Raw genomic sequence first — 20,729 nt, forward strand, 5'->3', positions numbered from 1 at the left:
GAGCTCCTGCTTGTCCCAGTTTAATTTTGCTTTAGAGAATGTGATTATAGGTAATTTAGGTAATGGAAACACCCTCCGTTTTTGGATCGATACGTGACATGGTAGCACATCTTTTTCCATAAGGTTTCCAGACTTGTTCAAGTTGGAGAGACACAAAGGATGCTTGATTAGTGATTGATGCACATGAGCTGGGCGATTATCTTCATGGGAATGGGAATGGACACGACCCCCCTCCACAAATTCTGAATTGCAGCAGCTTCTCGACATGCTGACCCAAGTTCAAAGTATCACAGTATCTGATGATGAAGACTCCTGGTTATGCTCGTTGAACTCCACTCACTCAACTGTTGTCAAGTCCATGAGATCAAGGCTACAGAATGCAATTTTTGGGCCAAAACAATGGGCCTTTTCAGGGAACAAAATTGTCCCATTAAAAGTAAATATCGTTGGCTAGAGAATTGAGATGAATCGAGTTGCTACAATTGATCAACTTATCAACAAAAACATCCCCATCCAATCATCCATATGCAAGTTATGTGATCTTTAGGCCGAACCAGTAAACCACCTTTTCCTTCATTGCTCGTTCGCAGATTCATTATGGTACATTATTCTGAACTGGTGCCGACTTTCATTCCATAAACCCGAAACCATGAAAGAACTAATGGAATTCCACTACCACAACACCATCACACAAGGTAAAAAGGACATAGTTCAAGTCATTGTTCTTGCATTCTGTTGGGTGTTATGGAAGATCCGAAACGATCACATCTTTTTGAATAAAGACCCTTCACTTCGCTTCGCCATCAATGAGGTGAAATGGGTTAGCTTCCGGTGGATAACCAATATCCAAGTCTTCAATTATAACATGAGCTCAATGGAAAAACTTCCTGTTTAATTGATGTACTAGGAATTTTAGTCTTCCCTGATGTATTTTTCATTTTGATCCTTGTATGTATTTTCTAGTGCCTTTACTAGATTGCATATACTCCCTCCGTCCCATTTTAGTTGTCATGTTGACTAACTTTGACCGTAAATAACTTTGTTTGTACTATATAGTAGTTGATAAAACTTATATGAATGAAAAGTACATTAAAACCCCAATCCATTCATATATTTTATATCAAGTGTTACATGACACAAATAAAATTATTTACGTCAAAATTAGTTAACATGTAAACTAAAATGGGACGTAAGGAGTAATAAAATTTCATTTTAATGTTAAAAAAAAACAAACCCACATCTAAAAACCAAAACCTATATATAATAGTAAAATATTGTTAGACTGTTTGAGTTTGTGATTTGGTTTTCAAAACATTGATAAATGATAGTAATAGATAAAGCACAAAATTCTAAACATAACAATATTTAACTTGTTAGAATGTTAATCATCGTCATCATCATCCAGGTGAAGGTGAAAGAAACGAATTAAGATGCATGAAGGTGTAAAAATGGTAGCAACCTATATAAACCTTAACATATATATGTATATACCGGTCCACCTGAAAAGAGAAAACAAAAACTGAATTCAGAAAACAGCCTACATTTTCTCTCTCACCCTCTCTCCTTACAAAATTGAAGGAACCTAGTAGTAGTATAAGAAGAAGCAAAAAGTTACGTTATGTGTGAGGTGGGGTTGGGGCTGTGGCTATTGTTTGGTGGGGAAGTCCACGTGGAAAGAACGGATTGGCTGAAACAGGAGTGTTTTTTTTCCCTTTTTTCTTTAATCTTAATATTAAATATTATTATTATTTTTTTCTGGACGGACAACAACAAAAACCCATTGATTGTCAGAGAAAGTGTGTGTTGGGTGTTGTGTTCCCCAAATTTCATTTCCCTTTTCTTTTTCATTTCATTTATCTCTTTTCTTTCTTTTACATTTACATGTATATATATAGATGTTGTGATATGATATATAAGAAGACATAATTTGAAGGTAATAAATACACAGACAGACGGACACCCACCCACCCGCCGATTACGCTCTTTTTATTTTTTGCCCTAATAATAATAACAGTATTATTCAAACCCTTTGCTTTGCTTTGCTTTGCTTTGATCTGATCCTCTTTTGCTGTAAGTTGTTTCTACCTATGTATCCTTCACTGTTCTTGATTTCAGCTGCGCAATGTTTGCTTGTTTTTTGTTTTTCCTTTTTTTTTTTAAATGTGAATTTTTGTCTTCAATTTTTGATCCTTTATTATACTTTTTCTTAATTAATCAGGTTTTTTGATTTTATATTTTAATTTGGGTTTAGTATGGAATTGAATGTATGTGGTTAGCTATTGTTATAAATGGCTTTACTTATAATTGGGGCGGGCGTGTTTCTTTCTATATATCTCAGCTGGAATCTTTCCTGCGTTATTGATGAAATGTCGTATATGCATTGTTACATCGTTATTACTACTACTTTATATGTTGCGCAATGTGAACGTGCTTCCTTCCTTCCTTTTCTTAGCTCATAATCCATAATTAACTCCAATTCTAGCCGTTATTTTGCTTCGCGCCATTCAATTTTATTTAATTCGTTATACATTTTGTCCTAGATATTCCCGCCTTCTGGTTGATTTAAATATGCAAATCCATATGCCCGTTAACATTACCTCAATACAATGAACAGCAAATCATACTTCACGTCATGTTTAATCATCAACATACTTCAGTTATGTTTTAGATTTTGTGTTTCTCTTAGCTTGTGGTGTTTGTGGTAGTTGTGGATATACTTTGTAATTTATTAACCCTGTGTATATACATTTTTGTAAGTGCTTTGTTGGATTAAACGATCTTTGGCTTAGGTGAAATAGTATTTACTATTTGACATCAAATAATCTACAGGTCGTTACTTGAGATTATTTATGTTTCTTTTTAGGGTAGCTTGTTGGAGAGTTGCACATGTCATAAAATGAAAGATCCAGATGCTAAAATGAAAAACAACCAGCTATCAACTAATGACATTATCAATGGCAACTGGGCTTTAAAGCGCAAGCGGAAAAAGATTCCTTCTGGTAAAGTCAGGTCCAACGGCAACATAACTGATTCTGTACCATCAGAGAGCACACATACTGCACCAAAAGAGAAATTAAAGAAAGAAAGCTTTTCCGACCATTCTCCTACCAAGGAAAGAGGGAATGAAGGGGTCAGTTCTTCATATATGCATCTGGTGTCTGCATTTACTATTTAAAAATAATTAGTTATTGCAACTTGAAGTTGCAACAATGAGCTTTTAAGCTGCGCGACTCTTTCTTAGAGGAGAAAATGTTTCTTCCTTTAACTATTAAAGTAGTATTTTAAAAAAATTAGATTTTTCAAACACTCAGCATCTGATACTTTACAACTTCAAGTAGCAGAAACTGTTCCAAACACTATCATTTACGTTTGATTTATTATAGCTGATTATATGCATGCATTAAATTTTTAGATATCAAAATATCAGTTTCAAGACGCACTACCAAAAACCTATATTTATGTGTTTGCGTATGTGATACTTTGTCTTAATGTTCTGTCTATTTTTCTTATTTTACCAGAACTATCATGAATGTGATGTCTGTAACCTTAGTGGAGACTTGCTCTACTGTGACAGCTGTCCCTCGACTTACCACATTCAGTGCCTAGACACACCTCTGAAGGTTTTTATTATATATTCATGCATTGCTTGTAATCTTTTTTAATTTTTTGTTAAATAATCTAGATTGTCTAGAAATAATTGAATTTTTTTTATTTTCATATATTTTGCAATCATTCGTGCATTTAGCAAATACCAAATCAAAAGTGGAAGTGTCCTACCTGCTGTCCCAAGAATAGTTCAGTTGAACCAGTGGATGATTCAAATCCTTCATCAAAACGACCAAAAATAAAGATCACAATTGGGAACTCTAAAAGTAAAAATAAATCTGCTAAATATGACAAAAGTGGGAAGAGAAGATCGAGCAAAGAGAAATCTGCAATTTCAAGCCTCAATGTAGATGTATCAGCTTCATCTTTTTCAGATGATAAAGTTAGTGATGATGAAGAAAAGAAGGTTGTGGAGACGAAAAGAAAAAGAAGACCTGATGAGAATCGCTTTCGAAAAAAGAAGGTTGTTCTTGCAGTTGAAATTTCCGATAAAAAACCCATGAAAAGAAAGTATAAAATTCCATCCGATGATGATGAATATGATGATGTTCAGAAGAAGCCTAAAATTGATAAGGGGAAAAATGCCGCAAAGAGTTCTCGAAAACGTGTAGCTAAAGTACATTGGGAATCCAGCAGTTCTCAATTGAATCGAAAGTCTGTCAAGCATGCAAAATCGAAATCTTTGTCAAAACATGACATTGAAAGTGAAGTTCATGATATGAAGTTGAAAGATGAGGTATTATTTCCTTACATAGGTATGATGTAAATATTATGTGTTAGAGGTGCCAAAATGGCCTGCTCGGGTGATGGGTGAAAAGTGTTTGGTGTCAGCATGTGTTATTCATATTAGCAAAACGCTTCAGGTCCTTGCCTAACTACAGTCACTTGTTCTTTATATTTACATTTTTAAGATTGTAATCATTGTTTGTGTTACATATGTCCTAAGTAGTTAAGGACCAAAATTTCGGTGTTTCGGTATCGATTATTTCAGTGGTATTTCGGTGGTATTTCGGTAATCATAATATTATGAAAAATATTATATATAATTATATATATACCAAAAAGATTGCAATTATACACACAAATAGCAATTATATTAAGTTAATACTCAATCTAAATATCAAAGTCAAGCTTAAAAGTGTCAATATTTGATAGATTAGTGTTAATGCTTGAAAAATTTAGTGTTTCTTATGTTGTTTGTCAGTTTAGACAAAAATAATTTAATAAAAAATAAAAAAAAATCTGAAAAACTGGTATACCACCGAAATTTGGACCGAAATTTGACCAATTTCGGTAAATTTCACCGAAAATCTCGGTACCGAAATTTTAGACAAAAATCTTTACCGGAATACCAGTGAAGGACTGAAAACTGAAATACCACCGGTATACCACTGGTATACCACCGAAATTGACTACGTAGCATATGTCTACCAAAACTATGCCATTATAAAATAATCTAACTTCTTTCGGTAATAAAGCAGTTTAGGTGGTTTTTGTATTAGAGATTTCATTTACTTGTTTGACTCATATCAGTTCAGGTCCTTGGCAAGTGGGACCAAATTAAGTTTATATGATTAATACGATGAGCAAAGAATTACCATGTATTCTAGTTTGGTCATTATGATAGGGAATTCTTTATGGCGTCTTGGAGTTTAGCTATATCTTTCTGCTTTGCCTGCTGTTCTCTCTTTTGTGTATATTGCTATGGTTTCTCTCATGCTTTCTTAATCTTTCTATAAATATAGTTTCCCTTTGTTTAAGTTATAAATTTTGTGCAGTTCAATAAACTCTGGCACTAATAGTGGTAGGGAATTCGGACGTATATAGAAATGGTGGCCAAAAGTTCTAGTTAGAGTCATATTTTGACAGGTTTCTTAGTTCGAAGTAAGTATATATGGAAAAATAATCATGAACCTAATAAATGTTCATTTATTGAAACAACAAGGTTTGTAGTAGTTTGATTCCAATGCAATCTACGAAGGTTACGTGATAGGTTGATTCAGTGTAAGTGTTAAATGCATCTAACTTTCTTCTTTATCTATGTCCCCTTGGTTTTAATTTAATTTATTGATCTCGCATTTTAGAAGCATCATCCCACTTGTCTTAATTTCTTCATCATCAATAAAATTTTACATTCTGCCAATAATTTATTTATATTCTGTCTATAAAGTCTTATATTCTATTTTCATTTATATCAGTATAATGATCTCACCTAGAAATAACTTTGTGGTATTATTCACTTTCTTGTATATTTATTTGTTGCAGTATACGCTCTGTTATCTTTTATAAATTCTAGTTTCATGAGGTTTTCTTTTATGTTGGTTGAGTTTTTTTTATCCATCTCATTAACTGTTGTAACCAATCATTTTGCATTAATGCTAAAATTGTAAACTTTTAAAAGAAGCTTTCTAAAATTGTGGTTGGGGCATTGTTTTTGCAGGTTGATCGGGTATTAGGTTGCCGAACTCAAGGTATTGAGTTTAGTTCTGAACATCACTCATCTGCAATGGAGGCTGATGAGATGCCTTCTCAGAATGTTATGGTGGACAACCAGGATGAAGAGTCAAAGGAAGGTGGAACTTGTAATTCGTTAGATGTTGGAGAAACTGATATAGTCATTGAGCGCATTGAGAATATATTGAGCCCTACCGATTCACAGAGACTTGTCGAGAATGATGTGGGAGTAGAGACAATAAATGTATCTGTGTCCAATGATTGTGGTGAAGAGAAAAATAACGATGATTTTGCGTTGACTTCAAATGATCTGGCAAAACCAACCGAAGAGAATCCAATGGGGGTCAACACTAATGTTATTTCAAATTCTCATGAAATCATGGATGATAAGATGGATATTAAAGTGAAAGGTAGCCAGAAGAATAAAGAGCCTAACATTGATGTGAAAACGGTCTGTTATGAATATTTGGTCAAGTGGGTTGGTAAATCTCATATACATAATAGTTGGGTTACCGAATCAGACTTGAAAGTTATGGCAAAAAGGAAACTGGACAACTACAAGGCAAAATATGGAAGGACAGTGATTAATATCTGTGAAGAAAGATGGAAAGTGCCTCAACGGGTGATTGCTAAAAATGGGTCTACTGAAGTTTTTGTGAAATGGACTGGTCTTCCTTATGAAGAATGCACATGGGAAAAGACTGACGATCCTGTAATAGTAAAAGCATCTCATCTTATTGATTTATTCAACCAATTTGAGCACCGAACACTAGAAAAAGAGGCTGCTTATGGTAAGACATTTCGGGAAAAAGGCCAATTTCATCATAGTGATGCAATCACTCTTACTGAGCAGCCTAAAGAGCTTGGAGGCATGTTATTTCCACATCAGTTAGAAGCACTTAATTGGTTACGGAAATGCTGGTCTAAGTCAAAAAACGTGATTCTTGCTGATGAAATGGGGCTTGGTAAAACAATATCCGCCAGTGCTTTCTTATCATCTTTATACTTTGAGTTTAAAGCTCGATTACCTTCTCTAGTTTTGGTGCCTCTTTCTACAATGCCCAATTGGATGGCTGAATTTTCATTATGGGCTCCTAATCTGAACGTCATTGAGTATCATGGTTGTGCACGGGCTCGAACACTTATGCGTGAATATGAATGGCATGCAAATGATCCCGTGAGTTCAAAGAAAACATCCAGCTATAAGCTCGATGTTCTTCTAACAACTTATGAAATGGTTCTTGCTGATTCAACCCATTTAAGTAAAGTTCCATGGGAAGTTCTTATAGTTGACGAGGGCCATCGGCTTAAAAACTCGGGTAGTAAGCTCTTTAGCTTGCTTAATACATTTTCTTTTCAACATCGTGTTTTATTAACCGGGACTCCTCTTCAGAACAACCTCGGTGAGATGTATAATCTGCTAAATTTCTTGCAGCCTTCTACTTTCCCTTCTCTAAAATCATTTGAGGATAAGTTTAGTGATCTTGCAACAGCCGAAAAGGTTGATGAGTTGAAGAAACTTGTGGCTCCTCATATGCTTAGAAGGCTTAAAAAGGATGCTATGCAGAATATTCCTCCAAAGACTGAGCGGGTTGTTCCTGTTGACTTATCAACTATACAAGCAGAGTACTATCGGGCCATGCTAACAAAAAATTATCAGGTTTTAAGGAACATTGGAAAAGGTGTGCCACAGCAATCAATGTTGAATATTGTTATGCAATTGAGAAAAGTTTGTAACCACCCGTATCTCATACCTGGAACCGAACCGGAATCTGGGTCGATCGAGTTTCTTCAGGATATGCGTATCAAAGCTTCTGCTAAGCTTAATTTGCTTCATTCTATGCTCAAAGTGTTGCACAAAGACGGCCACCGGGTTCTCATATTTTCTCAAATGACAAAGCTTTTAGATATTCTTGAGGATTATTTGAATATTGAATTTGGTCCGAAAACATTTGAAAGAGTTGACGGGTCAGTCTCGATAGCTCATCGTCAGATGGCAATTGCACGGTTTAATCAAGATCAAAGTCGGTTTGTGTTTTTGTTATCAACGCGTGCTTGTGGACTCGGGATCAATTTGGCAAGTGCTGACACTGTTATTATATATGATTCTGATTTTAACCCACATGCTGATATTCAAGCAATGAATCGTGCTCATAGAATCGGTCAGTCAAAGAGACTACTTGTTTACAGGCTTGTTGTTCGTGCGAGTGTTGAGGAGAGAATCTTGCAACTTGCAAAGAAGAAACTAATGCTCGATCATCTTTTTGTAAACAAGTCAGGATCACAAAAGGAGGTTGAAGATATCTTAAGATGGGGAACTGAACAACTTTTTGATGATTTTATAAAAGATTCAGGTGAAAATAATGTCGATAAAGGTGAAGGTTCTGTGGATGTAGAACATAAGCATAAGAGGCGTGTAGGAGGTTTGGGGGATGTGTATCAGGATAAGTGCAGAGATGGGAATACTCGGATTGTGTGGGATGAAGCTGCTATATTGAAGTTGCTTGACCGCTCAACTATTGACTCAGTTTCAAGTGATAATGCTGAAGGAGATATGGAAAATGATATGCTTGGCTCGGTGAAGGTATACAGTAGTTTCCTCCTTTTTATGACTTTTATTTGTGCTATCGTGGCTTCGGCTATAAGCCTATAAGTTCAGGTTCATTTATCACATTTTTGCGGTACTTGTTCTTTGAGTGGCTTAAAGAATGCTTGATTTCATACTCTGGAGTGCAATTAGGGTTAGTAAAACAGATACTAAGTCGGTCAATATGTCATGATCCATATTTATAGATTTGTGGGGTCATGTATCAGATCATGATCCTCTTAGTTCAGGGTTCACATCAGATTATTAGTAATTTTATCCAAATCTGACTCACTGACACAACCACGTTGTTCTTTAAAACAGGTATCGATACTTGTAGGCATTTTATACTCATGCTACTCGTTCTGTCCCAAATAAATGCAGCATTTGGGAGCATAAAATAGTGGAATAGGTTGACTGTTTGTTAAATATAAAAAGTTTTCTCATCTTTTAAACAAAAATACATCGTGATCATATATATAACAAGTGTTGGAAGTGTTGAAGGTTTATCTGTAGTGAATCAGGGTGGCAGCCTGCCTGCTAATTGTTTTTATTATTTATTTTAAATCAACGTTTTTCTACTGTTTAAATTTTGTTTTTAATCAGCTTTACTGGCAAGCTGCTATGCTATGCAGCTTCCTAACAACGTGTCTGGTTGATTTTTTATATTTTTTGTTTTTTCCTTTTTGGTTGTGCTTTAATCTAACATTTACTTTCTATTTTTTTATTCATTCATTTTCACATTAACTAATTTGGAAGGGTGTTTTACGGTTTTTGTTTAATAAAAAAATTGGTTAATTTTTGTAATCCTCGGCTTTAAGCGTGTGTGTTTGATTTTTCTTTTCCAAGCCTTTTTTCTTTTATAATGCTTTTATCTATCATTACCTTTGATTTGCTTTTATATATATATATTCATGTACTGGCACCTGAATTTGTAATGGTTTTTTTGAGGTTTCTTATAAGAAAACAGTTAATATTTGTTATCTCCGACTAAGGGCTGGGTAATCCCCGACCAATAGCCGGGTATAATTTATTTAGTTTGTTGGTTATTTTATGGAGGATACATAATTCCTTGTTTAACCAAACTGAAGTATTTATATATATTTTATGTTTAAGAATAAGTTTCATGGAAAATTTGAAGATGTCTTAGAAAACAGTTTGGTGCATTTGGTAATTAAGCTCTTTTGGTTGTTGAATTTGAAATAGATAATGTAACTGAAGTTTTCCCATATTATATAAGCCTTTCATGTATCCGTTCAATGTGGCGGAACCGAACATTTTGTGGTAAGAATTAAATGGGGGTGGTCAAGACTCATTCAATCTCTTAGGTTTAAATTATTTATGGTTGTGTGAGCATTTTGGGTCAAAAGTATCAATAGTTGGATAAAATGAACTGTTCTGATTAAATATATTGAAAGATGAGTGTTTGAGATCAAAAGTTTTGGGTATTTGAAAAATCTGTGGTTATGATGGATTAAGGAATGAATATTATATTAATTCAAAAGAACTTTTGCAGTGTAGTGTTTCAAATGTAATCATGGTGTATAAATATAGATTTATATGCCTCATTGGTTGATATGCTTGTTCAATGTTTCTTCGCTCGTGATTTCATCTATTTACATGCTTAATACAAGTAACATAGGCATCATTCTACGTTACATGGAATTATCTTTTTGATTCTAATGTTTTTATCGATTTTCAACTGTCATTGTTTTTGGATCAGTCTTTGGACTGGAATGACGAACCAACACAAGAACAAGGGGGAACTGAATCACCTTCATCAGTAACTGATGGTGCCACCGTCTCTAATTTAGAAAAGAAAGAGGATAATTCTGGATGTGTAACCGAAGAAAATGAATGGGATAGGCTTCTAAGAGTGAGGTCAGTGTTATTATCCGCACTTCTTTGTTCCTGATTCTTTTTCTATTATGCTGTCCACAGATTGTGTATTATCATTTCACTTTCTTTGGTTAATTCTCTTTATTGATCCTCTCAAAGCTGATTAACTCACCAAATTGGTGGACCAGATATCTCGGAAATTTGGTTCCTATGTTGCTTAATTGGGTTTAAAAAAAAAAAGAAAAGAAAAAGAAGAAGATAACCCCCAAAAAGATTAAAACATGTTCAAGTATAGGTTCTGAAGTCTGAACTTTCCTGAGCATTCATGTAACTCTATTTTTTATATGCTTGTGGTTGCATTTTTGTGAAAGCCCAATAGTTAGAGTTTGAAATGTCAGATTAGTAACTGCAGAGATATACCTAATGCTCTTGTAACTATATTCTTGATACTGCATTCATATAAGTATCTTCTTTTATATGCTTGTGGTTACACATATACGTGAACACAGAATTACATAAGTTTGATATGTCTGATAAAATTCTGCCGTGATATACCTAATGCTCTTGTAAGGTTTGTGCTTCAATGAAGTTCTGATTCAAATTGGGTTATGACTGCTATAATTTTCATATACCAAAATCCGGTTGTAATTAGTGTTTCTTGTATTGCATTGTAGATGGGAGAAGTACCAAAGTGAAGAGGAAGCAGCTCTTGGTCGAGGAAAAAGGGTTAGAAAAGCTGTAACATATAGAGAAGCATACGCTCCACAACCTATCGGTAATTCGAATCAGGTAACATTAGGATTAAAATATTACCTTTTGTATGCGGGTTGGTTTTTGCTCAAATTTTCCAATTACACTTGAACATCTAAGACACCAGATGTTGATGAATAGACTAGAAAAATGACCTCCTAATAGCATTAGTAGATATGAGCACATACTATCAATTGAAGGATTGTTTGGGTTTGAGTTTTGAAACCTACTATTTCTGTTGAAGTCACTATAATCCCTTTTTAGTGTAAGGGAACAGATTTTGGTGTTGATTAGTTATAATTTATGGGTCTAATACCATGCTAGATTGTAAAAATTGACTATTTAAGGGTATTACTAGCGTTATTAGATATGAGCACATGTAATCTATTAAGATGCTTTCACTCCCCATTTAACCTGACTTTTCTCTTTATTTTCGCAGAAATGTTGTCTTTGGTCATTTTATTTGTTCCTTAAATAATCAGAATTTCAAGTACTTGATTATCTAATTATTATAACATGTTATTCTACAGTTTGATTGACTGATTCTGAATATTCAATATCAAATGATTAGCTTCAATCGAATGACCTCCTAATAGCATCGGTAGATATGAGCACATGTTATTAATCGAGGGATTTTTTGGGTTTCAGTTTTGGAACTTACTATTTGTCTTGAAGTTACTATAATACCTTTTTAGTGTAAGGGAACAGATTGTGGTTTTGATTAATAATAATTTATGGGTCTAATACCATTCTAGATGGAAAAAAACGGACTATTCAAGGGTATTATTAGGATTATTAGATATGAGCATATATAATTTATTGAGATGATTTCACACCCATTATACCTGACTTTTCTCTCTTTTTCGCATAAATGTTGTCTTTGGTCATTTTATTTGGGGAGAGGATTCCCTCAAGTTACCTTAACATGACTAGTCATTTTAGGGTAATCTTGACCCTTAGATGAAAATCAAGGGCCAAGATTCAAAAATGATCTTTGAATCTTGACCCTTAATTTTCATTCAAGGGTCAAGTTGATTATCAGAATTTTCAAAAACTCAAGTTGGGGAAATAACTTGAGGGAATCCCCTCCCTTTTATTTGTTCCTTAAATAATCAGAATTTTCAAAAACTTGATTATCTAATTATTATAACCTGTTATTCTACGGTTGATTATTTGATTCTGAATATTCAATATCAAATGATTAGCTTCAAAGCAGCTATCTACATACAAGCCAGAATTTTGGGCATATAAGGTTTGGAGTATAGTACAATAAATTCTCCCTGTGTTTATCATGGAAATAATCCACTATGATTCCTACTTACACCGTTTGCTGACACTTTTTTTCCCTTTTGTTGTACTTAACAGACCAGCTTTTAAATATTGAGTGGGTGTTTTACTTTCTTAAAAACTCGTTTGTTTTATATCCATCAAGCTCGTAATTAATTTCAGTTTTGGTTCCTGGATAAAAGAAAGTATCTTTTGTATATATTTATACATCGTTTTCATTTTGTGACTTTTATACCAATTCTACTATACATTAATGGTGTGTTAATATCAAATTTTTTATATTGTATTTATATACATTAGAAAAAACAATGAAAGTTATGGATATAAATTTAGAAACCGTAGAAGGAATAATTAACTTCCTCAATCTGTTGCATCCTTCTACATCCATGGCCATCACCTTTGACTCCCGTATAGCTGTTTGCTCGATTCATTTTCAAAACCTTAAAAAAAACGTAGAAAAAATCACGAAGTGTAAGTTTTTGTGTAAAATGCAAATTAATGTACCTGGTCACTCGTATGTACGTGCATTTAATTGTGTAGATCGTCCTCTATTTTTGGAAAGGCACGGATTGCCGGAGATGTAAGGATAGTCAATAGACTCTTGTTTGGTTATGGTGACCAAATAATACCTGTGTGTTTAACTGCTCGGTTTCGGTTCCATTTGAATTTGGTGGTGGTTATGTTGCTTTTGGGAAAAAATTGGTGCTGATAATGGCGGTGGATACTGGATGGCGATGACGGTAGTGGTTAAATGTCTTGTTTTATTGAACCATATCTAATAAAAACGTCTAAATGTTGTAAAAAAAGGTATAAAGAAAAATAAAATATTTTTTCTGTGGAGGAATACAGTATACAAACTTCAGGGACTAAAAGCATGATTAAGAGTTCAAGGACCAAAAGTGTTGTTACAAACTTAATGGTTAGTTTAGTATGACACAACACGGACCAATAGTAAAGCAAGCAGCACAAGTAGTGACCATTTCCATCATTTTTACTTCTTTGGTGAACCACAAAGGCCATATTTAGATTTAGTCAAACATCTATGTGAAACTTCAGTACCTCATTATACCATGCTTTAGAACTTTTAGTTGCATGCTCATATTTATTCCTTATATGTATAAGTGCTAGAAATGAGGAGTATTGTTAGGTAATCAAAAAAGGTAAATTATCTAGGGTGGTTTAGGGCTGGATTGGGGTGACCCACAAACACTTTTCTGTATTATATTTTGCGATCTGTTTAGGTGTCAACTATGATTACAAAAATGATATTATAATTTACTATTTTTTTTGATGCAATTTATATATATATATCATATATGAAAGGACTTTAAAGGTTTTATGCATTTTTGATATGATTTGTGTGACTGTCAACCAGTTCCAGTCATGGCAAGTTTTTTGTTATTTTACCCACTTTGACCCGTTAGAGAAAAAGAGAAGCCCAAATCAGCCCATTATCAGTCAAAATTATCACTAGCACATAATGGGATCTTGCTTTGACTTTTATGTCTGCAGAATGGTGCTGAGGCAGAACCAGAACCAGAGCCAGAACATGAGTACACGTCAGCAGGAAAAGCTTTGAAAATGAAGTTGTGAGTAATGTATCTTATAAAATTAAATATTTGTGTTGGTACATACATAAAACAGTATAATTAGGTGACATATGTCAGAAGTTATCATGTTTGTTATAAAACTGGTAATAACATTTCCGAAAACCCTGAATTTATAAAATTAATCACATTCTGCAATTTGATGCCATATTAAGAACATGAGAAAACTAGTCACAGTATAAAAGTTTTAGTTATGAAAAGCCATGTTAAAGCTTCATTAGCCTATTTACCCAAAAAGCAATTGTTTTAAAGCTTCATTATGTTTTATGTTTTCCTGGGAAAGTGTAACCACATTATACAGTCTTAATAAATCAGGCAGATTATATACTTTACTATGGTAGAAATTTTGTTAACATCAAGACAACTGAATATTTTAAGTAATTTACTTATTACTATGGGTTTCTAGTAGGACTATAATTATGTGTTATTGTTTACAGTGCGAAGCTACGAGCTAGACAAAAAGACAGATTGGCTCATATGAAAGCATTCAAAGAATCACATCCCCTTGAAGAACCGGATGATCAAAATGCAGACCAAGAAGAAGTTAAACCACCTCAAATATTGGATACACTACCGAGTAGGACAGATCCAAATTCAATGCTGGGAAAGGTACCAACTCTTGATTCTAGTTTTGGCGTTTAATTCTTCACATCATTGGATGTATATTGCTTTTGAAGAAATGGCCCTGTTGACCACTTGACCAGTTTACTTGTGAACGCATTAATGTTTTTAGCTTTGATGGTTCAAATGCATAAAAAACGGATGTTTCAATGCATTTAAGTCACTTGTTTTTTCTAAAAGCAAAGACTACACCCACAGCCACCAAATAATACATCAAATATCTTATTGTGAGACTTGAATCCAAAACCTCTAAGTTGATGGGTCACTCCAATACTGCTATGCCGAATGTCACTTTACTACAAAATTACAGATTAGAGGGGGTGTTTAGAATTACATTTGTGATGAGATTTAGATTATTATGATTAACACATGTAGAAAATTTATATATAGTGTCTGGCAAGAAAACTTTGAAACCTGATTATTTCGTTTTGCACCTCCAAATCGCTATTCTAGAACAACAGCTTGCTATCTACTGCAATAAAAGGTGTTTTAAATTCTACTGTCAGTATTACTTACCTGATTATCTCAAGAAAACCTACCAATAAGAATCTTTGATTTAAATATAAATTTCCTTTTCTTAACTAAAAGTTATCCCAAAAATTATTAATTTACTCCTATTTTTTATGATAAATACAAAACAAATTTCTTCTTCGCAATAAATGCAAATACATCGTTGAACTTTAAAAAATTTCGAATTTGCAATCTTAACAAATTTTATTTGCTGTTATTTTTACTGTAATAAGTACCTTTTAAAAAAAGTTCATTTGATTTAGTTTGGGTATATATAACAATATAAGCTTATAGTCTTATACCTTAGTTATTACACATGTAATGTTACCAACAACAACAATAATAATAATATTAATAAAATGCTCATATTTTGTTTTATCCTAGATCTGAGCCTGATAATATGTCTTTGAAATAGAAACTTATTAGTTTATCACCATTTTTAAATGACTTGCTATATACGTTGCGGTAATGCATTTCGGTTTTTTTTTTTTTTTTGGTTTTTATGTTTGTATACAAATAACAAAAGCCACCATTAGATGCAGAAATTGACCAATCTTCTAAAGATATATTCCCAATTACTTTAAGTTTCTTTGTTGAAAGTATCAATATAATTATGTAACTAAGCATAAAAATGATATTAATTATCATGATATACAAGTTTTTTTTGGTAACCTTTGGTTGGTGGACCTCCATGACCACTGAGTTATCTTTTTAAGGAGCCAGGGATTGAACTGTTGACTTCCAGGGAGTTTCATTCTTTTTTGAGACACATGCCTAACCACTAGGCCACCACCCTAGTGGTATGATATACAAGTATACAACATATTTGAAACTAACATCAGATATCCAATAGGCAACACTAATATAAATATACCAATCTGTTGTGTATCAAACTGATTAAAACAGAAAATGAGAACAGATACAGCAAATAACATGAACAGAGCCAACAAAAGTCGGCTATTGACTTGGATAGATTCTGGATTCGAGTTCCAGGGACTCCTAAACTGGAATTGAATTCCAGTCACTCCTAATAAAGTTCGAAGAACCACCGTATAATCTGACTCTATCCTAAACACAGTGGCTCTCAGGCCTTATTAATAAACATTCTAACTTGGTGAACAAGAAGTTATCAAAAATAAGAAGTATTTATAAGAAAACGACAATTAACACCGTTAGACTTTCTGGCTGGTTTATATCAGTACCCCGTCCCCAAAACACACCTTGTCCTCAATCAAAAATTGCTTGAGGTGATCCCCGGATCCCATACCATTATTCGAAATACCATCTTCTGATGTGGAAAGCCATGAGCACATCCTTCATTGGTAATACTCGTGGATTAATCGAAGGCCTTTTGCAACTCAATGTTGCCAGAGCCAACAAAAGTCGGCTGTTAACATGGATAAATCTTGGATTCGAGTTTCAGGGACTCCTAAACTGGATTTGACTTCCAGCCGCTCCTAATAAGTTCGAAGAACCACCATATAATCTGACTCATCTTTGCTACTACCGACCTCAAATCCATTATGCTACTACCGATCTTAAATCAATAAGCTATCTTTGGATGTCAAATAGATCCACAAAAATCCTTATTGAATGGTCAAAGTGGTGTAGTTTTAACTTCTAATTTTCATTTTTCATTGTTGTAATTTTCGTTTTACACACTAGCACCTTTCTGGTATTTGGTATCCATAAAAGTTTGAATGTTCAAAAAAAAAAAAAACCTCTCAGGCCTTATTAGTAAACATGGCCTAACTTGGTAAACAAGAAGCAACCAAAACTACGAAGCAATTATTGGAAATGACAATTAACACCCTTAGACTCTCTGGTTAATATCACAATCTCATGTATCGCTAAATTAACAATCGGTACATACTAAGGAGTGCTCTATATGCAACAAAATCTTCAATAGACTGCCCATGTGTTACCATACAGACTAGCTAGTTAATAAGACATGGTTGTTGGGGAAATAGAATGTATGTCGGATAACCCAATTCGGCTCATATAGTAATCACCTGTTTTGACCTGAAGCTGTTTTGGTTCAGTTGCTTTGCTAAGCTGCGTAACCTGCCATTTTGCTACCTCTAGTGTTCTAACTAATTTCTACCAAATCTTTCTTTTATAGGGAAAAGATTTTGAGGACACTCGCAGGTTGTTTCCTGTTCTTGGCCTATGCGCTCCAAACTCTAAAATTATGGAGTCTATTAATCGAAACTCTTCAAGATCTTTCAATAGACAAGGCAAGCATTCAACAGATGACTTTCCATTTCATCTAGCTCCATGCTCTGGGCCTATTACTGAGACACCTGCAAATGCTTGTGTCGAGAGTAAACATCCAGGTTTAGACTCTGATACTCTCCCACAACAGCAGAAAACAGGTTTATCTCCCTTTACTCCCACATCCTCGGCCGATGCTTTGCATCTTCGTCCTGAGATGATGTCATTCCCCAAATTACCCTTTGATTTGTCTAAACTAAACTCCTGGGATACAAATGTCTCTCATCCCCAACCTGACTTTTTTCCCAATTTATCTTTGGGAAGATCGATTCACGACTTCCCCACAATTCCAATGCTACCCAAGTTAAAATTCCGAACAGATAATCAGAAAGAAGTGGATGTGCCGCCTCCGTCTCTGATGGGTTTGGGTCAAATGCTGCCCCCATTTGCATCTTTGCCAGAGAACCACCGGAAAGTTCTCGAGAACATAATGATGCGAACGGGTTCAGGATCAACCAATTCACTCAAGAGGAGACCTGTTAAAGAGTTTTGGTCTGAAGATGAACTTGATTACTTATGGATTGGTGTTCGTAGACATGGGTGTGGTAGTTGGGATGTTATGCTTAAAGATCCTAGGCTAAAGTTTTCAAGATTTAGGACTGTGGAAGACTTGGCATCAAGATGGGAGGAGGAACAGCTAAAGATCTTGGATACACCAATTCAACAACAGTTGAAGAGGGGTACAAAATCTGAGAAATCTCTCCTTTTTCCGGGAATTTCTGATGAAATGATGAAACGGGCTTTGAATAAAAGCCAAGTTGCTGGCAGTCCATTTGGTTTTCAGCCCCACGTAACAGAAATGAATTTGGGATTGGACGATATTAACCGTGAGAAGCTGATACATCATGGATTTGAAAACGAGCATTTCCTGCGAATCCCGTCCTGGAATGTTGAGAGGTTTCCTGTGAACTTTTCTGGAGAATCATCATCCTCTGGACCTTCTGATAGATTGCAGCAACATTTTCTTCCAAATCCAATGGGATTTCTTGGAGCGAATGGTGTCGGATTATTTGTTTCCCAAGAAAAAGAGGGTTTGAAAATGCCATATTTTCTTAACAATGGTGGTGTGATAGGTAGTCACAAAAGTAAAAATGTTGGTAATATGAAGGGAAAAGAGGAGGCTGGCGATGATGGTTTATTAGATAAGAAATTGCCTCATTGGCTTCGTAAAGCAGTTGGTGATGGGGTTGGTGAGGCTCCTATACCACCACCAGAGCCTAAGCTACCACCAACGGTTACTGCAATAGCGGAGTCAGTTCGTCTACTATACAGAGATGAAACACCAACTATTCCTCCGTTTATTCCTCCTGGATTGCTGCCTTCCCTGCCTGAAGACCCTCGCAGGAATTTTAAGAAGAAGAAACGCCGTCACTCACATGGACTTGGTCTCCAACCGCCATCAGCAATCCCTGGAACTAGCCATAAACCAGACGAACATGCCGCTTCTACTTCAGGAAAATCAGGTATTGAACCTGACCTCAACGTACCACCGCCAACACTAACTGCTGACCAAAATGTGATGAAAATACCAGTGTCACCAATATCAAATACAAAAATCAAAACAGTATCACATGAGACAACGGAAAGTGGGGAATCAAGCAAGACTCGGTCCACTCCAGCTGCTTATGATTTAGACGCTGAAGACGATGTCTCATCTGAAGGGAAGATATCAGCTGAGGAACCTTGAAGAGTTATTATTGCTCCACAATTTTTGTAGGCATTTGCTGCAGTCGTTTGAAAGTAGTACAAGCTTTAGTGCAGGTTTTATAATGTAAAGTTGTCTTTCTATTTAGAAAAAGTTCATCAAGTAAATTATCTATTTATCTTTCTGTTCATTTTGAACTAGTTGAGACTTGGGCTTGTTTGTTTGTATGGCCATTTGTGTATTATGGTTGAGATCTTAGAACACCTTTGTTGCAGCATCTTTCTTAAATTCTGTTAGTAATTGCAACTTTGAAGCTTAGAATGCATTTGGTTGTAAAGTTGTAGAAAAGGTTTTATATTTTATTAGTTTTTATTTCAAGATATATTTTTTAGGGCTAATTACTTGAAAAGTCTCTTAATTTGTCACTAAAACCTTTTCTGGTGCTCGAACAAAAAAAAGTTCTATTCGGGGAAAAAAACCGGCTAAAATAACTATTATGAGGCTCCGTCAAAATTACCTGTTAAAAATATTTTCCAAATCATTTTCTTCAGTTTTTTTTTTTTTTAATTTTACTAGATCAGTTTATACATACATACATATTAACCCTATTAACATATATATAAAGATATACATAGAAGTGTAGAACATACATATACGTACATACATTGATCGATATACATACATACATATTAACATATAGAGCAGCAGCAGCAGTTGATCGATCTATAAAGCAGCACCAAAACAATAGAGCAGTAGCAGCAGCAGCAGCCCCATTGATCGATCCATCCACGTAAAAAAAAAAAGGAAAAAAAAAAACTGAAAAAGAAACATCTTTTTGCTTCAAACTTCTCTCTTCAGATTCCTCTTTGTTGTTGATCTAGTCACGGTGAAAAGCTGATCAGTTTGATGTATTCAGTTTTCCGATCTATTGATTTTTGTTGGCGGTTGAATTTCCGGCGAGGTGCCTTGTTTTCCGGCGAACTTTATTTTAGATTTCTTTCACCTAGGGTTTATGCGGAATCATGTTTTGAACAGTTTGGTGGTGGTTTCATTAATTTGGTTTGCCGGAGTTGTTGCTGCTACTGCCGGAGCTACTGCTATGCTTTATCATAGTATATATTGATCTATATACAGGTTATTACATACTCGTATATAATAGATTAGATATTAGATATTATTCGATTTCGATAGTATTGTGATGGAAATGAATCAATGGATCGAATTCGGGAACATGAATTTGTCTTCGTATGTGTGGTGAATTTTTATTTATTCATTTATTTGATGGGAAAATGATTTATGATGTTAACATCATCTTTATTGGATGATGTTGCTCTCACAAACTCATTTAAATCATTTTTTACACATATCAAAAAGCCCCCATGATTTTTATGGTTTGTGAGAGCAACATCATTAAGTTATCCCCTTATTTTATATTTATAAATTGCAAGAATGTTAAATCTGCCTCTTGTTGTTTAATTAAACATAAGCAATAGCAGAGGGGTATTAAAATAATATTAAAACTGGATATTTTTGTTACACGTAAGCAACAAAG

The 20,729-nt window shown here is 34.5% G+C and overlaps 1 protein-coding gene across 3 annotated transcripts; it reads left to right on the forward strand.

The window, feature by feature from the left end:
- The first annotated feature begins 1,386 nt into the window (after window positions 1–1,386).
- Window positions 1,387–19,465, forward strand: LOC122609912 (protein CHROMATIN REMODELING 4-like). Of its 3 annotated transcripts, none has more exons than XM_043782860.1 (10): window positions 1,387–2,070; window positions 2,864–3,130; window positions 3,519–3,620; window positions 3,746–4,342; window positions 6,047–8,644; window positions 10,368–10,525; window positions 11,158–11,272; window positions 14,033–14,109; window positions 14,565–14,736; window positions 17,381–19,465. In XM_043782860.1, exons 2-10 carry the CDS (start codon window positions 2,897–2,899, stop codon window positions 19,217–19,219), a joined length of 5,892 nt encoding a protein of 1,963 aa, XP_043638795.1. In that variant the 5' UTR covers window positions 1,387–2,070; window positions 2,864–2,896; the 3' UTR covers window positions 19,220–19,465. The 3 variants fall into 3 exon arrangements, with proteins under 3 accessions (XP_043638795.1, XP_043638794.1, XP_043638793.1); XM_043782859.1 differs by having other exon boundaries at window positions 2,869–3,130; XM_043782858.1 differs by lacking the exon at window positions 1,387–2,070 and having other exon boundaries at window positions 2,568–3,130.
- The last annotated feature ends 1,264 nt before the right edge of the window (window positions 19,466–20,729 follow it).

The sequence above is a fragment of the Erigeron canadensis genome, chromosome 8 (genome assembly GCF_010389155.1).
Source record: "Erigeron canadensis isolate Cc75 chromosome 8, C_canadensis_v1, whole genome shotgun sequence".
Classification (NCBI taxonomy): Eukaryota; Viridiplantae; Streptophyta; class Magnoliopsida; order Asterales; family Asteraceae; genus Erigeron; species Erigeron canadensis.